The 19,555-nt window shown below is 57.1% G+C and overlaps 1 protein-coding gene across 9 annotated transcripts in view; it reads left to right on the top strand.

The window, feature by feature from the left end:
* JAKMIP1 (janus kinase and microtubule interacting protein 1) overlaps positions 1 to 19,555 on the top strand; it is a 134,282-nt gene that overhangs the window by 103,911 nt on the left and 10,816 nt on the right. For 6 of the 9 annotated variants that reach the window (XM_047856551.1, XM_047856550.1, XM_047856552.1 and 3 more), the window contains 8 exons: positions 777 to 839; positions 2,495 to 2,593; positions 5,277 to 5,378; positions 6,065 to 6,118; positions 6,726 to 6,791; positions 12,420 to 12,488; positions 13,755 to 13,832; positions 16,786 to 16,989. In XM_047856551.1, the coding sequence (XP_047712507.1) occupies positions 777 to 839; positions 2,495 to 2,593; positions 5,277 to 5,378; positions 6,065 to 6,118; positions 6,726 to 6,791; positions 12,420 to 12,488; positions 13,755 to 13,832; positions 16,786 to 16,989 (735 nt within the window). Of the gene's footprint in view, positions 1 to 776; positions 840 to 2,494; positions 2,953 to 5,276; positions 5,379 to 6,064; positions 6,119 to 6,725; positions 6,792 to 12,419; positions 12,489 to 13,754; positions 13,833 to 16,785; positions 16,990 to 19,555 lie in introns of those variants that run through there. The other 3 variants (XM_047856555.1, XM_047856556.1, XM_047856559.1) reach the window with 3 other exon arrangements.

Genomic DNA, 19,555 nt, shown 5'->3' with positions numbered 1-19,555 from the left:
AGGGAAGAGGAACGTTCTTCGTTTGTTCCCTTATCCATCCTGCCGTGTTTATGGAGCACAGGCTGGGGACGCCACGGTGGAAAGACAGACCTAGTGCCGTGTGCTCATGGGACTTACCTGGACAGGAACCTGCCCAGGCCGAGACACGTAGTTAGGGCCTCACGGGCAGAGGGACCAGGATGCACCCGAGAGTGTGTCCGCGGGTGTGGGGGAGACCCCGGGTGCAGTGAGCAGGCCTGAGCGGGTGGGCAGTGCCGATTTGGTCGCTCTGCAGCTGGTTTCCTGGCAATGACGCTCAGCGCGGGCCCCCTCTGCTTTCAGGGAGCGTGAGCGGTAGGGAAGGGACACCCCGCGATCCCACCGGCTCGCTTTTCTGGGTGTAGAGGTTTAGAGGGATGATGAAGTCTTTCTAGCTGCTGTCTCTTCTCTGATCTTTTCATAGTTCCTTTTTTTTTTTTTTTAATGCTTATTTATTTTGAGAGAGAGAAAGAGAGCACATGCACAAGTGAGGAGGGGCAGAGAGAGAGGGAGAGAGAATCCCAAGCAGGCTCTGCACTGTCAGCACAGAGCCCGACGCGGGGCTCGAACTCACAAACCATGAGATCGTGACCTGAGCTGAAATCGACAGTCGGGCGCTTAGCCTACTGAGCCCCCCAGGTGCCCCATGACCTTTTCATAGCCTTATATTAGGTGACTTTTTTTCGCTGACTCAGTCTTTGCTGTGTGAGCACCTGTTTGCTTCAATGAGCGTGAACATATTTAGTGCTTTTTCTTAGGATTCCAAATGGGTTGAAGAGAAGCAGCTTCTCATCAGGACAAACCAGGACTTGCTGGAAAAGGTATGTGAGCGTCAGTACCCTCCCCGCCCCCTCAGAGAATCAGGGACCTCAGAGGCTCAGCCCGACTGAGACTCTGCCCCATTGCCCCCATGGTGGGTCTGGGTCCGGACCGGCTCTCAGAGCACAGACCTCTTCCTCACATTGAGTCCGAGCCCAATTCCTGGGGCTTCCCAGGCCTCGGCCCGGTTCTGTCCTCTGGGACAGGGCGTGCGCCCTGCAGACACAGTGAGGGCCGCCCGCCCTCCCTCCACAGGGCTTTCCAGGCCGCCTCTCCCATTGCTCTGGAACCCCTGGCAGGTCCCCTCCCTCCCACGTGGCGGGGGGGGGGACCGAAGGCGCTGGCCGCCTGGCAGGCTCTCAGGCCTTCACAGTCCAGTTCATGGACCGGAAGCCTCAGTGCTGGCAAAGCTGAGCCTGTCTTCCTTCTTGCGGTCATGGAACTTTCCAGACGCCTCTTGAGACAGCAAGGGGAGTAGGTTTCATGCTTTGGGATGAGACCTCAGCTTTATGTTTCTCTCGTTTGTGTGCAATCCAGAGTGTTGTTCTGTTTTGTTTTCTTTGTGCAGCCACTGTCACAATGCAGCTTTAGGACCTTTTCCGCGGCCCACAAGGGTCCCTTGTGCCCATTTGTAGTCACTCCCTGTCTCCTCCCACCAACCCCCCCCCCCCCCCCTTGGCAACCTCTGTCCGCAGAGGTTTGCTTTTCCTGGACCTTGCATGCCAGCCGCCCCAACCTGGGTGAGGCCTCAGCCTTAGAGCATCCTAGAACACCTGTAGCGTTGAGCCCGGGCTTGCCCCCCTCCGCCCCCAGCCCCAGTCCCAGCTCTGCCACTGACAGAGCTCACTGCCCTGTGTTTCTCCATAGCGTTTGGAGCTCGGGGACAGGGCGTGTCACTGCCCTGCAGGTCGGGCCTGTGCATTGGGAGAGATTTCGTGTCCTGCTCACTAAATGCAGGGAGCCATGGAGAAAACACACTGTTTCCAAGAGTCCCCTGGGGGTGCAGGACCCCGTCAGTGGAGACCCTCCCTCTGGTTCTCCGGGCAGGAGGAGGGGAGGCCCTCCGTAAGGAGGTGTGCCTTATCTGAGTCAGTCCTGGCTGCAGGACTTTATGCCCCTGCGACAGAAACTGAGGCACGGAGCCATTAGGGTGCTTTTCCAGTGTCTCCTGGCGGGTGTTGGACCAGGCGGCCCACCTCCCCAGATGGACTTGTGCCTTCAGGAGAACTGCTTCCACTAGGCCTTCTCCTCAGCCCTCTGGCAGGGTCACAGTGGCAGCCTGTGCCTTCCTGCCGCGGCTTGGTGCTGTCTGTCCAGTGGGGGGGGGGCAGCTCATCCTGGGGGGCCAGACCGCCCGTGAAAAGACCACATTGAGGCTTTGGGATCAGAAGCACCCATGGTGCGTTCCTGCCTCCCTCACACTTGACCTCAGGAAGGGACTTAGTGGCGCCGTGCCTCAGTTTCCCCCATCGCTCATTTATTCGGCAAGCCTATGAGGAGCCCCTCTTCCAGGCCAGGCCCCCCGGGGGGGTTGGCAGGGACGGTGCAGGCGCCCCCACCCCCGCACCCCGCCCGTGCTGAGTAGGGTGCGTCTCCCGCGGCCCCCACGGGGACGGCGGTCCTCCCGCCCGCTAACCCAGAGGTGCGTCTCCTCTAGATTTACAGACTGGAAATGGAAGAGAGTCAGCTGAAGAACGAAATGCAGGACGCCAAGGACCAAAATGAGCTGCTAGAGTTCCGAGTGCTGGAGCTCGAAGTAAGAGACTCTATCTGTTGCGCGCTCTCAAACGGAGCAGACCTTCTCTTTGAGCCCAAACTGAAATTCATGTAAAGCTCCCCGATGCCCTCCAGCATGTGTAAAGGGACGTGGTAGAGTTCTCTTTTCTTTTCTTTTCCTTTCTTTTCTTTTCTTTCTTTTTTTTTTTAAATCTGTATGTTCAGAATAATTTCACTGCCTTAATATGTTCTGGAGAGAATGCTCACCGAGGTCTTTGGACATGTACCAGAGCTAATCTATTTATTGCCTACGGCTTGTTTTTTGCACTTAATAAAATAATTTGTTTTTGCAATATTTTGCCTTTTTTATTTGTGTTTCATTTCCATAACTACTTCTTTCCCGCATGCATAGTCACCTGGTATGCGTTCTGCAAAGTCGGACAGAAGCGCTGTTGCAATTAATAACACACCTTTTTTAAGTGACCTTGCATGCAGGGAATGTCTCCTTTTGAAAGAGCGGGGTCCGACCCGGCCCGCAACTGCCTCTGTAGCGTGTTCACTGCTAGTTCGGCCCATGTTCTGTTTGCCGAGGTGAACACAGGTAAGTAAGCGAGCAGGGGGAAAGGAGGTATCTGCGTAGGCGTTTGAGAAAACCGATGCCATTGTCCCAGCTCCCTGATCAGTGAACACAGGCCCGTGTGTCATGGCAATGTTGCATTGGACTGGAAATGCACCTGTTTGTACTCGAACCGCACAACTCCAAAATTCCTGGTTAGCGTGGAGGGAGACCGAGCAGTGTTCGTAGGTAGCGGCCGTGTTCCAAACCTTCAGTAAGGTCCCCAGTACAGAGCTGCATCCAGGGCAAGACCGCTGACGGTTTTTTTGCTTCCCACTGAAACCTTGTTTTCGGTATGTCGCTGTATCGCCTTGCTGCCACCTGAACGTCATGACCCTTTTGTGTTTGTTTGTTTGTCTGTTGCCATTTAAACACCATCCACAGTTTAAACATCAGCCATGTTTGTCACACTCGTTTCTCTAAGCACCTGCAGTGACGCAGCCCCGCTCTCCCTCGGCTGAAGCCTTTTTGCATGCACGGAACCCTCGGGAGAAGCGAGCGCCTTCGCAACATTGGTGTCCCCCCGATTTTGTTCCCTCATCCTGGCCTCAGTCAAAACTGTTTGCGCTAGACCTTACCATCTTGTCCTTTGTTGTGTTGGCGTGGACCGTGGCCTGAAGGTCTCGAAACCAAGCGTTACCCCTGCAACGCAACTCTTGCTTGAGCACCAACCGGGCCTTCGTTCACGCACTAGGAATCGGAAGCCACGCGAGGTCACTGTTCACACTTCGGCCAGCTAGGAAGCCTTTCACAGCCCTTGGTCACGCGTCTTTCTCATGAGAGTTCCATGAGCGTTGCTCAGCGTGCTAGGACTTTCTTGAAGTGTCTCCACTGTCCTTCAGAGCCGTTAGAGACCAGTTCGGACTTTCGTTCGGATAAAATATGGGCTTTCTGTTGTCACTTTTTCTATGGAGACTCCACTTAAGCATTGCAGGTAGAAAGGCATCCGTAGAAGAGAGCCACTGTGAATTTTGGTCTTCGTGGCTGATAAGGGAAACGAAGTTTTCCCCCTGAACTGCCTCAAACAAGGTTAGCCAAGTTGCACCTTGTGGAAGGTAATTGAATGTCCCCCGCCACCCACCTCACCTTCCTCTCCCCATTAGCCTTATCCAACCCCATCTGCGTAGGTCCTGCCATCCAAGCTGGTGCTCATTCGGTTACATTTCTTAGCTGAGTGACTAAAGAGACCCATGGGTGCCCTCCCTAGATTCTGCAGGAATCATCCAAAGCGGGCTTACTCATCTTACTCTAATTTTGGCCAAATAAAAGCAGTTTGACTTAAAGGTATAATTCAGAAAGGTCTTCTCTGCTGGCCTTCCCATAAAGCTAGCCTGTCCGTTGCTCAAGTTTTAAAGGCAGCTCTGTGTACTATATCCCTGCCATTAATTGGGTTTCTCTCGTCCTTTTTAAAAACGTGTCGCGTTACATAGGATTAACGAGCACCTCTTGTGGGAAAACGCTTGATTTTCCTTCCTCAGTGATGGAGATTTGAATAGCAATCTAAGGCAGGGATAGAATGATCGCTGATGTGTTAGCACAGCTCAAAATACAAAAAAAATTGTGAACGAAGTCAGCCGATTGTCTTGAAAACGGTGTGAATCCAGGGTTCGTGTCCCGGCCCTGCCGCTCGGGAGCTTGGGACCGGGACTCGCCCCCCTGTCCACGAAACGAAAGCAATAACGCCTGCCTCGTGGGATGGTGTGAGGGCTCAACGAGGTAGCGATTTGCCGCAGGGCACGAGGAACGCCATAGCTGGTGGCTGTGCTGTCCGTTGAAATTTCACACACTTGTTCTTACCGAGTATTTAATGAGCTGTCGCTTCCCGGGCTCCCGTCGCGCAGCAGGTGAACACATGCCTTGGTTAACCGTTTCTTCCTAGCGGAGTGGGTAAGAAGTAGACGCATTTCGGCTCGAGACCCGCCGCCCTGCAGAGGCGGGACCTCGCGGCGTGCTCCTTCGCGGACCAGGAGATGGTAGTCTGAATGTGCGCCTTTTAGTAACGCCTTGGCCAACTGGAACCCGTTGGTCTTTGCTGCGTAACGTGGGAAAGTGGCAAGTGGTAAACAAGCCAATAAAGTTCTGTTTTTAAACCAAATCTTTTCCCCAGGAGAGAGAGCGGAGGTCGCCAGCATTTAACCTCCAAATCAGCACCTTCCCCGAGAACAACAGAAGCGCTCTCCAGCTGTTCTGTCACCAGGAAGGAGTTAAGGTAGCGTGCTTGGGGGGTGCCTCCGCTCAACCCACCGCCAGGGGCCCCCTCGGATGCCAGGCGCAGCCGTAAAGGGGGATTGTGCCCTTGTGTCACACACACAGCCGATTTTAACGAGGTAGCCCGCCCCCCGCCCCCCAACACCGTATTTGGAAAGTCGGAGTTTGTGTCTCAGAGGGTCACCGAATGTCACCCTCTGTGTACCCGTGTTAAAAGAGCAGAAGCGTGGCACCCAGCTTTGAGGGCCCACCCCGGCTTGGCCGCCTCCCAGCTCCGGGCTGTGAGCTCCCCCAGCCGCGGGCTCCCGTGCGGGAGGTGAGACCGGCAGCACCCGCCACGAGACGAGACGAGACGAGACGGGACGTGACGTGACGTGACGTGACGTGGGCGTGACGTCAGAGCAGCGCCGAGCGCAGCGGCCGCGCAGTGAGTGAGAGGGGGCGGGGGAGGTGGCTGCGGCTGCCGGCCGGGGTCCTCCTGACCCTCGCGATTCCACCAGCCGTTCCTGCAAAGCTCAGCCTACAAGCAGCAATCACTGCCTTCTCTCCCTCGACCCCCGAAGGAGCTGCCGGGAGCCCTTGGCCCCGCCGCGCGCACCGAGAGGGACGGACGAGGCCCCGGCGGTAGAGACCGGTCTGCACGGGCTTGGCGGCTCCCACAAAATGAACGTTGGCAATCTTTTCCAGGATGTGAATGTTTCTGAACTTATGAAGAAGCTAGATATCCTTGGCGATAACGGGGTAACTATGCCGGCCGGCTTCTGCTCTCGCGCTCTCGTCTCCACCTGGGTGTGTCCTGTGTGCCTTTCCTTTCTGTTCGGTTCGGGTTCTTCCCAACGTAAGAGATCTGACACGCGCAGTGTAAGGCTTCTGTGTGGCCGTGCCCTCGTGGGGGGTGGGCGGGTCACGCTGTCACGGGCGGGCCGCGCTGTCGCAGGCGGGTCACGCGTTCACGGGCGGGCCGCGCTGTCACGGGCGGGGCACGCGGTCACGAGCGGGTCGCGCTGTCACGGGCAGACTTCTGGACGCAGCGCTTCCTTCGCACCTGCCGGCGATGCGGGCGCACGAGGGAGCTCCCGGAGGGACGGTGGACCGGTGGGATCCCTCGAGGTTTCTGAGATCAGAACGTGGCATCCCTGCCCCCTTAAAAGACTGGCTGGAAACAGGCCCTGTCTGTCAAAGGCCTGGCCCCAGATAGGACACGGCTGCCTTTAAACATGGGCCCCCTTAGAGTGCGGGGGCCGAGCCCCGGGGTCGCCTCTCGGAGGGGCATGGAAGCCGGTCAGCGCTGTCTGCACGGGGACGCGGGGTCCAGCGTAAAACGCCCTTCCCCATTTTTGTGTTTTAGAATTTGAGAAACGAAGAACAGGTTGCAATAATCCAAGCTGGAACAGTGCTTGCCCTGTGCGAAAAGGTAGAGCCCCGCGGCACCCTCTGTCCGTGCACCGCGTCGCAGCTCCCCCGGCGCCACACGAGAAACGGCACCTCGGCGTCTCGCTTGGCTCTGGGGCATGACTTCCCGCGTCCGCGTCTGCATGTGCACGCGCATGCCCGCCCCTTGCCCGTCCAAAGCCACACGCGCTCGCCCTAGACAGCTTAGCGCACAAGCCGGCGGAAGCCCCCACGGAGGAAGGAAAGCACCTGCGACCCCTGGGGTGGATTTCTTTCCGGTGTTTTGCCCACGACCGTTTTTTAAGCCTCGTTGAGATCCGGCTTGACTTCCCGTCTTTAGCCCTGCCTGCCACACTTCCACCCGCATCATTCCACCGTAGGGTTCAAAGAAGTTCCTTATTCCTCAGCTGCTAGATAGCCAGGGGGTTTCCTTTTTTTTTTTTTTTTTTTTCCTATTTATCATGATGCGTGGTGAATAGCGTTGTGCGTCGATTTCGATCCACCTCTTAAGACCCTCCCACAGGACAGATTCTAGATGTGGAATCACGGGGCCACCGGTAGGGAGGTTTCTCAGAGCTTTAATATTGTCAAAGCGTCCACCCGCGTGTTACCGCATTGCCGGGTCCACGTTCAACCGGGTGCCCCGCCGTTAGAGACCCCTGCCGGCTTGATAGGCTTGGCTGGACTTACATGATGTGACCGTTTCCGTTTTCATGTATCTGAGTGCTAGTGATCCTGGCTTTTTATTGTGTATCGTCTGTTTTCTTCCTTGTGAACTGTAATTACATTTCTTTTGATGATGTCCATTGGGTTTGTCATTCATTCATTCATTCATTCATTCATACATTCACTCCCTACATATCTGTCGTTAAGTATGGTGTTTCATACTGACTTCTCTGTGGGCCTTACGTGTTAAGATAATTAACTTTTTGCTGTGTTTGCTAAAAATATGTTCCTGGTTTGCTTACCTTTGACATTGGTGTAGGATAATTTATTTAAAAAAATTTTTTTTAACGTTTTATTTATTTTTGAGACAGGGAGAGACAGAGCATGAACGGGGGAGGGGCAGAGAGAGAGAGAGGGAGACACAGAATCTGAAACAGGCTCCAGGCTCTGAGCGGTCAGCACAGAGCCCGACGCGGGGCTCGAACCCACGGACCGCGAGATCATGACCTGAGCCGAAGTCCGACGCTTAACCGACTGAGCCACCCAGGCACCCCTGGTGTAGGATAATTTAGGCACGCACGACTTTCACATCGCCCCCGTCCAGAGACCTTTTCCTTTCGAAGCACAGGAGTTAAACTTTGAAATACTATTTTAATAACGATGAGGTCTTAGTGACCTTAATCAAACTTCTTTCCAGAATTTTTGGAAGGGCATGGAAAATACAGATAGTCTGCTTCACTGGGCTCCTGTCCTTCCTCCCCACTCACGTGAAAGGCACTGAGTGTTGGTAACAAACTTGGGCAAAGCTTTGCCTGAGGTCACACAGGTGGTAAGTTACTTCCCAAGTCACAGCGTCCTCAGGTGGACAGCAGGTGGCGCTGACTCACGCCTGGCTGGCTGGTGGAACAGTATTAGGCACATGGTACATGGTCAGTAAATGTCCCTCGTACCAACATATGCAAACTCGGCCGCCCAGCCTCCTGTAACAGTGCTCCGGAGAGTGTTACACAACGTGCCTTGTAAACACTCCCGACTTGGATTAGTGCCATGTCCTCCCTGGAGGATGCGGTAATGTCGGGCCCAGTAATCCCTTCCTCATCCCCTGGGAGGCCCCTCCTGCGTTGACTCCCGCCCACCACTCAGCCTTCCGCAGATCGGTCTCTGGATCACTCTGAGCCCCCACACTAGGAACCCGTGAGCCTTGGAATCCAGGACATGGCATCTAAGCAGAACCAAACATTGTTACTAAACACCTGGGGCAAAGCTTGCTTGCTAGAAGGGTTTGGGCAGTGGTTGTGGACGGGGAACTAATGGCCGGAACCGTCCGTGACTTGGGTGGCTGATTTGGGATGGGGCTGGGAATAGGCCGGGGTCTCCTGGAGGGCCACACCGGGTGGAAAGTTCACAGACTCACTGAGAGCAGCCCCTTTCGAGCCACTTTCTTCTCCCACCCAGGCCCTCCCTGACCTACTCCTCCCCGCGGCCCGGAAAATAGTGGGCATCCAGACCTGTAGCCTTGGGCCCTCACCTCAGACCTGTGGGACCCCTGTTCCTCTCAGCAACCATGCGAGATTAGTGACTCACCCCTTCTATACCCGCCTGGTCTGCGGCAGCTGTCACCCCCCACCCCCACCTTCACCAGCCAGCTGTGCAGGGGAGAGGCGCCCACCTCCCAATCTGGGACTGTCCTTGGGGGCTGGACTCAGACCAGTGTTTTCCCATTTTCTCAGATTGGGTCTAAGAGACCCCAGCCCCGTCCTGGGCCTGTGACTAAAGATCTTGTAGGTTGGGAGTCGCTGTATGTCCCCCTGGAGGGAATATTAATGTTGAGAGTGGCCCCAGGAGGAAAGAAAGGTGGGTCTGCAGGACAGAGGGGACCCTTGGGGAGACAGACTACCCAGTTTGCCCGGAACTGAGGGGTTCCTGGGACACGGGAACTGAAACAGGGACAGTCCTGGACAAGCAGGCACGAGTTGGTCACCCTGGAGCACATGGGCTGGCAGTGGGATCTGAGACCCACCCAAATGTGTGTTGTTAAAAATCACCACCCAGTGCCAGTATCCGACCAAACTGAGGTCAGCTTCAATTTTTCTATTTAGAGGGACAAAGCTGTGCGTGTAGCATAGAAGCGAAGTGCACCCCTAATGGGGATGCCACGTGGTGTTCCCGGGTGACCTTGCTCCGGGGCTTTGTCTAGCTCCTAACCCTTCCCCGAGGAAGCCCTGTCCGCACACCACGTCCTCTGCACACAGCACATGCCAAGCAGAGAAGCTTGGACATAGGACGTCTCAGGGTTTACAGGTGATCGTGAGTCACAACTCTTCCTTATGAGTCTCCCTCAAGTTCAAAACCAGTTGGGAACCAGTTCAAAACCAACCAGAAAGATGGAAGTTTTTAAGAGAATTTCGTGTTCTCGCTGGTAACAACAGATCAGAGGGTTCGGCTTAGGCCTGCGGCCACAGTCAAGCTCTCCGATAGCTGGCCTGGGGTCACGGTCTTGGGACCCTCTCTGGAGGGAGCGTCGGGGCTTAGAGGCTCTGGGGCTCAGAAGCCGGCACCTGTGGGCAAGGACCTGGCTTCCTATAGAATGTCCTCTTCCCCTGTGGGCTGACTCACTTCTCCCCTGAGGGCTTAGGGGAGGACAGGTGTCCCTGTCCCCATCACCCTCCCTGCTGGCCGGTAATGTAGTGCTATTTGCATTTAGGCTCTTGCTCTGGGAGAGGAAGAGGGGCCCACTGGCTGTCTGGCGGGACTCTTTGATGGGAAATTGATGACCTCACATGTCCAGGATGCTCATGGCCAGCGTTTTCTGCCCTCATGTTACTCTTTCAATTGCTGAAAAGCACTTGTCAAAATTGTTTTTTCTTTCTACGCGTAATAGGCATGTCACATCTCTTTAACAGGAAGACTGGACACCATATTCTATAAAGCCTATTCTGAGAGTAGCTTGCTGTCATGATTCAAAACTGGATTTTTAAATTTTTTTTTTCCATTTAGACTTTATTCATTTTATGACTGCTTGCATTAGGGTATTCAAAATGAAATGTGTCATTTCCCGCCAAAAATATGCCGATCTATTTCTGAGACACTGCACAGCCTCCTAACATCTAATGAAATGCTCCATTCTGGGCGCCTGCTTCTGCTGCCGGCTCTGGGTGTCCAAGACATTGAAGGGACCCTGTGTGATCACAGCTGTATCTAGTCTTGTTTCCTCCACGGAGCCAGCACACCCCCTCCCAGACCTCCACATTCTCACGTCTGCTCTCGTTCAGCAAAATGTTTGTTGGGCACATGCTTCGTGTTGGGGCCCGTGCAGGGTAAGGAAGTGTAACAGACCGTGTCTGATGTGGTCCCCACCTTCGGGTTTTTGTGGGAGGGAAACAGACAACAGCAATCCGTCAGGTGAGTGCCGTGAGAGCCGTTCACAGGATGACACAGGGATCCCAGAGGGCACCTGACCCCACGGACTCAGGAAGCAGGGCAAGCTTCCTGGAGGAGACAACAGCTAATGTGGCCTGAGGCTGAGTCGGTGTGAGCTCGGTGAAGGCCTGGGGCTGAGGCTGGTGTGGGGGAGGTGGTGACGCTCTAGGCAGGGGGAGCAGCAGGTGCAGAGGCCCTGAGGTGAAGGAAGACTGGGCTTGGTGGCCCCCAGGAGCGATGGGCTGTCCCTGAGGGCTTTAAGCGGAAGCAGGTTTTTGAGAGGACGTGAGGGCTTGAGAGCAAAGAGGGCTCTGGGTCCAGACAGGAGGCTGGAGTGACGGTGGCCGTGGTTGTGCAGCGGGTGGGTGTTTGAACCAGGAGGAGGTGGACCCAATGCATGGGAAGGGAAGGAAAAGGTGGAATCGAGGCTGCTCCCTGCTTCCTGGTTTGGGTGACATGGGGCTCTTCCCCCACAGAGGGACCGGGGAGGCCAGGGAGGCATCAGAGGGAGATGCCATGGGGCGGTCTGGGCTGGAGAGCAGAGGGGGCACAGGGGCAGGTAGAATCCCCAGGGAGGCGAGGGGGGAAAGCCAAGGGCAGGGCCCCAAGGGGATGAGAAGCTTCAGCCACTAGGGATGAGGAAAGAGCCAGGAGGATCACACGGGAGCCGAGGGAGGCTGGGACACCCGGAAAGGGGCGTGGTCCCCAGGCTGGAGGCAAGGAGGCTGTCTGTCCCGCCGAATGCACACGTTCATGCACACTGTCACACACGGACACCCCCAGCCCACCCCCCCCCCCGGGTCCACCCAGCAGCCCATCTCTTAGGTGGGCTCCTCCTAAAGACATACCTATGTACCTCCATCCAGAGAAACAGCTGCCCACCTCCCAGCCCAGACCCAAGAAGAGGCAGACTGCCCCCTGCCCCTGGCACCTGCCCTTGGCAGGTGCTCGCCCGCCCGCCTCCGCCCACCCACGCCCTGGTGCTCAGCACACCCCTCACCCCACGGTGCACCTCGCCGCTCGGGGCTGCTGCTGCAGGGGTGCAGACTTGCGGGCTGGGTTAGAAGTCCCCATGGCCCACCTGTGGGACCTCGCACGAGCGACCTAACTAGGCAGCCACATCTTCCCAGGCTGCCTATGCCGTGGGCTGGATGAGGTCCTCAGCATGAAGCCCCCATCGCACCTTAGACCTCGGTGACATTCAGCAGGCCCGCTGGGCACCGAGTCAGGCTCCCACTGAATGCACACTGACTCCCTCCTGGACACACACACACACACACACACACACATACACAAACACCCAAGTGCAGGGGCACACACACACACACACACACACACACACACGGATACCCATGATCCACTTGATCCCTGAGCAAACATCTGTCAAAGCTGAACATCTGAACAGACTAAGAAATTCTGTTTCGAGGCCCCCACTGCCCCAGGATGGGACGAGGAGGCCAGGAGCCAAGTGGAGGAGGAGGCCCCCTACACACGCGGCTGGGGTGAAAGGCCCCCGGCCAGCACTGGTTCTCACGTGTGTCCCTCTGTCCCTGCTGTTTTCCAGTGGCTGAAGCAAATAGAGGGGACTGAGGCGGCCCTGACCCAGAAGATGCTGGATCTGGAGAAGGAGAAGGTAAAAGACTTAGCCCTCTGGGAGGCAGGCGGGTGGAAAGGGTTCAGGCAATTTCCCTCCCAGGACGGCTTCTCGTGTCTTTTCACATGCATTTATTTGCACGCGTTTCTAAATTTTGCTTTTGCCCCAGTGGCCGTTCTGGGTAATTGTCATCCATTGGCTTACTCGTCCACTCGCTCGGTCATTCACGTCATACGTATTTTTGGAGGCTCTTTATCCCAGGCGCCATGCCAGGATTAGAGGTCTGGTAATGAATATGCGGGGTCCCTGCCTCGAGGACCGAGCTCACAAGCCTGGGGGACGTGTGCTCATGAGCCGACAGCCACAGCGTAGCCTGAGGACACCAGGATGGGCGTGTGGTGATGCCGGGGCACTGGGCCCAGTGGCCTCGGAGACACACAGCTGGGCCTCCCAACTTTGCTGGCCCCCGTAATGGCCATGAGAGTTTGGGAACGCGGCACTGGACCCTGGTGTCCTTATTGCCAGGTGGGGGTTCCAAGTTCCCCAGCCTGGGGCTGCCAGAGATGGCTTCCCAGGAGAAGTGGCTCCCAAGAGCCTTCAGAGACCAATTCAAGTTTTGCAAGTAGAAATGAGAGGTGAGAATGGGAGGTAGAGAGATGAGCTTCCAGCCTGCAACCCCAAGTGGTGTGAGAGAGTCCTGGCTTGGAAACTGGTCCCTCCTCTGCCACCAGAGCACTGAGGCATCCAGGGCAAGGCACTGGTCCTCTCTGGGCCTGTTTCCTCATCTGCAAAGTCAGGGGACTGCAGTAGACCAATCGTCACCTTGAAAGCCTCGAGTCAGTCCTGGGGATTTGCCTTCAGGACGCATGGTGCGTGCAGGGACTAAAAGAGTGAGCCAGTTGGTGCGGGGGGTGGGGGAGAGGGCACACACAGCAAGGAGACCGGTCAGGAGGTGGGGAGGTGATGCTATTGGTGTGGGGGGGAAGAGCCTCATCTGGGAACAGTCGAGACGGTCTTCAGGGGCCACCGGGACGTGACAAGAGGAACTGAGAAGGATTCCTGCTTGGCCACCGGGTGGGAGGGGCGTCGCGTCCTTGCGATCGGTCGTGGAAGGGAAGCTGGGAGGGGGTGGGATCACGGGTCCTGGGGCAGACCATCGCCTCCCTCCTCACCTGAGCACCTGGTGGGTCCCCGGCTTGGTGGGACTGCCGCTCTCTAGCAGAGGTGATCAGGTGAGCTCTGAAGATGCTCCCTGTGATGAGTTCTCACGCTGATCTTGATCTTGGGGGGGGCTCCCCTTTTCAGGACCTGTTCAGCAGGCAGAAGGGCTACCTGGAGGAAGAGCTGGACTACAGGAAGGAGGCCCTGGACCAGGCTTACCTGGTAGGACCAGACGCGGGTTGGATGCTTTGGCTCGTTGAACTCACCCTCAGGGGCTGTTTTTCCCTTCGGGGCTGGCACTGCGTTTAGGGGCCTTACAAGGGCCACGTGGACGCCATCAAAATGCCCTGTGTCTGTCCTGACCGGAAGGACCATACCGAGAAATTGGTCTTTTTCTCCCAATCAAGCATGATTTTCAAAAAGTTAGCCTGATGGTTTCTTTAGACATGCGTATCCAATGCCAGTAGTCGTTTGAGACGCGTGAGAAGAAAGCGTCTCTCTTCTGTGTTTGGTTGTACTTAAATACTTATTTATGCATCACCCTCCCGCCAAGCAAGTTTTCCCAGAAACAGGAACGAGGGTCAGTCACCAAGGAACACAGAGGCAGAGCACTGAGCAGAGGCAGGTGATCGTTAGAGCCAAAGGGACCTGCCGTGAGGTCCTGCGCAATATTGCGTGTGGGTCACACAATCTGTTCCGGGCTTCCCGGTGAGTAGCTTCAAATGGGATCATGCCCAGGATCATATGTCATAGGGCTCTGAGGACACTCCTGGCACCGAGTGAGACCGGGAGACAGGAGGGGCACCGCCAGGGTGTCCCCACGGCACAGAGAGCGAGAGAGCTCAGGGTCACATCTTGCAGGAAGAAGCGGTATTGTTCCCAAAGCTGCGAGTCAGTCTTTGCCCGGGTCATTTGTGGTTGAAAGTATTTTCCAAAATGGGTTAGTGCCTGTGACCTGCAGAGTCAACACATGAAAAATGACTTTCCAACCCTCGTTTCCATGAGCGTGTCCGGAAGACGGAGAGCAGGTGGCCCGGGCTGGTGCAGGCAGGAGATGCTGGGGGTGAGGGCTGGCCTGCCTCCTTGAGGCCCTTGGTCTGCCTGGGAGTGTGGACGGCGTGGAGCCCAGAGGGAGTAGGCCGGTGGATTGAGCCTTGCTGGGTCTGACGTTTGCCGTCCAGGGCTTACTTGCGGGCACACGACTCTATAACGGTGTGGAGGGCCCTGCTGAGCGTGAGCCCCATGGAGGGTTGCCTCCTTCCCTTCCCTTGCTGGTTTTGCCTCGACTCTGCCCACCCTTGGTCTTTCGGTGAACGCCTTTCCTGGCGTCACGCACCGTCTGTCACGTGGCACTGCCTCCCCGAGCACTTCCGGAAAGCTCCGCGCAATGTGACTTGCGTTCCCTTGTTCCCGAGGAGCGGGGAGTTGGGAGGGCTTCACAGGCTCTCAAGGCAACCGAGTAAGTTCGGAAAACCCCGAAGGGCTTCTTCAGTCCTTGAATACGTTGACGGGTAGGCCGGGGCTCTGAGAGGATCATAAGCAAACAAATTGTCAATTGTCAGACGGCTCGTGGGCCATCTTTTCAAGGGACATCGTGCAGGACTGGCGATTTTCAACACATTTTGGAAAAGCTTGGTGTCCACATTTGGCTGTCTAAGCACCATCGGCAGGAGGGCCCTGGGGGACCCTCAGAGTCCTGCTTCTGCAGAGGAGGCCCCTGGGTGTGCTGACCCCGCCACGCTGTAGGAACTACGTGCAGTCCCAGACCGTTCCAGAGCCTCGGGTGGGATTTCAGGCACGTGACGAGGTTGCGTTCTGATGCCGTGTTGGAGTGACTTGAACAGTCAGGGGAATGCCACGCTCCCAGAGGGTGACAGTGCCGTGTGCCCGGGCAGGAGTGAGGACGGCAGGCGCCACGTTGCTGGCCTGCGTGCCTTTGACATTGCTCTGAAATGGGGCAGGTCCACAAGGGAGCTTCTGGAATCGGGGGGCGTGGGGTCCTGGCTGGAAGCTGATGACAACTCTTGAACGGGGAGGGGGTGAGCCAGCAGGGCAAAGGGACAGGCAGGCTCCATGTTGCAGCCTGCATGGGGACCCCTGGGCTAGGCCGGAGGACAGACTCCCACCTTCTGGGGTCGGGAGAGGGGAAGGTGATTATGTCTGTTGGTTAAAACTGGGCCTGGCCTGATGGGTCTGGAATCCCCCCGGGGGGTCTGCACAGCCACGCAGGCTAGAGGGGCGGCCTCAAGCCACCTCTCGCCTCTGTTTGGCACTTTCCACCCAAACTAAAGACCGGTCCGTCTGGTCTCGGGAAGACAAGGAACCGTTCCTTAGCCCCTAAGGTCCCTGAGCTGGAATCCCCGAGGCCTAGGTAGGTGCGGAAGTTACTGGTGCGGATGCAGACCCAGCAGCCTGACCCACGACGGGGTTGGCATCCGAGGACGCTGTGGGGGGCGGATTTAGGGAGGCAGAGAAGGAGATAATTCTCTCTTTTGTCCCTAGATATTCCCATGAGGTAACTATATTTTAAGTGTCTTACGGTGAAGTTGGGAAGAAATAGCTTCCTCTAACGATTAAAACTCTTGCCTTTCACGAGGTGCCTTCGACCGGCCACTAACCTCTCATCCGCTTCGCTAACACGCGGTGTCTTGCAGGGAGGGCACGGTTAGGACATGGTTACTCTTTGCTGTGGGTGGACATTGCATTCCTCACTAGCTGGCTGAAAACCACGCGGGTGCAATTTGACCCATATCTACCCCGCTGACGCCCATGATCAAAGGGGAGATTTGTTCCCGAGGAGCGGGGAGAATGCATCGGGGGCCGAGGATACAAGGAAAAGTCTCTTGAATCACACGTTCTGCGGGGCGGTTACGATTATTTCTTCTTACTGCCCTGGTCCCCTCCCGCACAGAGTAGGGCATCTCGATTGAATGGAGCGAGACATGTTCTCCAAAAGCTGCTGCGCCCGGGGCCTGAAAGGGGCTCCCTCGCTCCCCGCCACCCGTGTCTGCTGGCTGCTCGGCGAGGCACCCCCCACCACCCCCGTGCCCCGACCCCGCACGCCTCCCCTCCCTGCCTGAGCTCCTCAGCTCTGCCTCCCTCAGCTGCAGTGTCCCGGCTGTTACTGTTGACCCGTTTGTGACCTTGCGCTGTCTGTGTGATTTGGGCCACTCAGAAAATCCAGGAGCTGGAGGCCACGCTGTACAACGCGCTGCAGCAGGACCCGGGGCGGAGGGCCAGCGAGGCGCTGAGCGAGGGCCAGCGGGAGGATCTGCAGGCCGCCGTGGAGAAAGTGCGCAGGCAGATCCTGAGGCAGAGCCGCGAGTTCGACAGCCAGGTTCTGCGGGAGCGCATGGAACTACTGCAGCAGGCCCAGCAGGTGAGGGGCAGGTGGCTGGCACCGGGTGCCCCTTGCCCGCTTCCCAGCCTCTGGCCCCTCCGACGGGCCCCTGGGTGCTCCAGGCGTGTTGGATGGACAGCTGGCAGCGAAGCGAGCTTTCGTGCAGTAAGGCGTGTTCTCCCAACATGGCAGGTGCATTCCTGGCAAAGCGGAGCGAGGTCCGCAAACCGTTTTTCTGATGCGCGTTGATTTCAAGGGTAGAGCCCGCCCCCTGGCTGAGCGGTGATGCAAACCGAGGCCGGGGGTCCCCTGGGTCCCCCCACCTCCTGCATCTGTGTTCTATTTGAAAGTCAGGTTCTTTTTTTTTTTTTTTAAGTGTTTAGTTATTTTTGAGAGAGAGACAGACAGGATGTGAGTGGGTTATGGGCAGAGAGAGAGGGAGGCACAGAATCTGAAGCAGGCTCCAGGCTCCGAGCTGTCAGCCCAGAGCCCGATGCGGGGCTCGAACTCACGAGCTGTGAGATCGTGACCTGAGCTGAAGTCGGACACTCAACCGGCTGAGCCACCCCGGCGCCCCTAAAAATCAGGTCCTTAAAGCCAAGAGGCATTGCCCAGCAGCACTGCCAAGAGCGTTTGCTCTTTTGCTGTATGTCGTGACGATGGCCGATCCGAACCCTGGACCTGGAGGCCCTATTAGTTGTTAACTCCGAAAACCTAAGTGTATTCCGAGGTTTGGGGTCCTGTGTGAGTGACGTGGGCTTGGCTGCAAGACCTCCAGGGTGACCATGGGGACAAAGAGGTGGCAGCAACATGCTCACACTTGAGTGCTCGTGGTTTCAGACCCTTGACTGCCGCCCTCCCCCTCTGCAGGGTGGGGACGACGATGTCCATTCTCGATGCGAACACTAGAGCTCAAGAAGGTTAAGTCGAGTGCCTGAAGGTCACACAGCTAGCGGTGGCGGGGCGGGGGGGTCCCACCAGTGAGAAAGGACCTGGGTGACCAGGGGGAGGAGGCGACGTCACGGCAGGCAGAGCAAGCAGCTGTGTCAGGAAGGGGCAGGAGAGAGTCGTGTCTGAAGACAGCACAGGCCCCAGGGGATTTGGGGAAGGCACAAGGGGACACAGTCAGACTGCATGTGGTGCAGGAGAGAGAGAGAGGAGGTGGTGAGGGAAGGGGGCCAACAGGCTGGGAGGCCTCTTCATTCAAGACTTGGTTTGGCTGAAAGGGCACACAGGCAGCCCCTGGGACCCCCGCCTGGCTGTGGCCCCCGTCCCCACGCTGCCTGCTCTGTGCCGGCAGCCTCTGCTCATCTGCCCGGAAGCAGCGTGCCTCCAGAGTGCACACGCGTTCGCACACACAGCCTGTGTAGACGGAGAGGGAGGCTTCACGACTAGGGAGGTTCCTGATCAGGTTGGAACAGCAAGGGGAAAGGGGATGGAGAGGCTGGAGAAGGAGGGAGGAGAAGGGAAAGGCATCCATCCACTGACTGAGAAGGTCCGATGTGCAGAAGGGACGGGTGAGGCCAGGATACAGACCAGCGGGCGAGGGGGAGGCTCATGCTTCTGAGCAGGGCCTCGGGGGTGGGGGGGAGGAGGAAACAGTGGTGAAGCTTTGTGCCCTCACGCAGGGTCGGGGGGTGACGGTGCTGAGGGGAGAAGAGAGTCAGGCCACCTTTGCTCACATGAGGACCGCGGGCGGGGTGGAGGCGGAAGGGAGGACTTGGAATCCCCGTGGCCCCAAGTAGGTGGGGCAGTAGCTGGTTCAGGAGAGGCCACTGAGGATGGAGACCAAGAATTTGCAGGTGACAGTGACCAGAGTGATTGTCAGCCTTGCAGGGCGGGGGCCCTGCAGGGCGGAGCGGGGAGGGAAAGGGAGGCAAGAGAGGGAGGGAGAGGAGGGGCTTACGGTCAGTTACCATCAAGGAGATCCTGGCGCAGGGATATCGGCGTGGGCGTTTGCCTCTGAGAACACTGTCACTGAACCGCCTCTGTTACTGTCACATCAATAGTGACAAGTGGCCCGGGGCACCCCCAGCCCGGTGGGGACCCCAAACACAGCACAGATCCTGACCAACTCTTGTGGCTGAGGCTGTTGCGCCAGAATGCACCTGCTGAAGACGTGCAGGGGAGGGTCTCCTTCCGCAAGGCTGGCGAGGCGCCCAGCGCAGGGCCCTACTGAGCCGGGTCTGAAGATAAATAGGAAGATGCCCGGTGGCCCTCAAGGGGGAATAAATAGCTTTTCAGACGGCAGCGCAGCATGGCGCCGTCAGCCTGGGGTGACAGAGTGCTTAAAAACACAAACGCTGCGAGCGGACGGTACGGCTCTGAACCGTATTCTCCTACTAGCTGTGTGGCCTTGGCCAAGCGACTTGACCTATCTGAGCCTCAGTCTCCTCCTGAGGATGGTAATAACGCCTGCTCATTGGGATGTTGTAAGATTTAAATGGACTCTCACGGGTGAAGTGCTCCCAGTAAGGGTAGGTGGCTATTTTTACTGACAGTGTAGAGGGTGAGCAGGAGCCCGATGCTGGCTGTATCTTATGTCCATCACTGGGCCTCATTGGTGGGGCCTGCTGACCGTGCGGTGAATAGAGGCGTTGTTCAG

The sequence above is a fragment of the Prionailurus viverrinus genome, chromosome B1 (assembly GCF_022837055.1).
Source record: "Prionailurus viverrinus isolate Anna chromosome B1, UM_Priviv_1.0, whole genome shotgun sequence".
Classification (NCBI taxonomy): Eukaryota; Metazoa; Chordata; class Mammalia; order Carnivora; family Felidae; genus Prionailurus; species Prionailurus viverrinus.
This window is presented reverse-complemented; position numbering and strand designations above follow the sequence as displayed.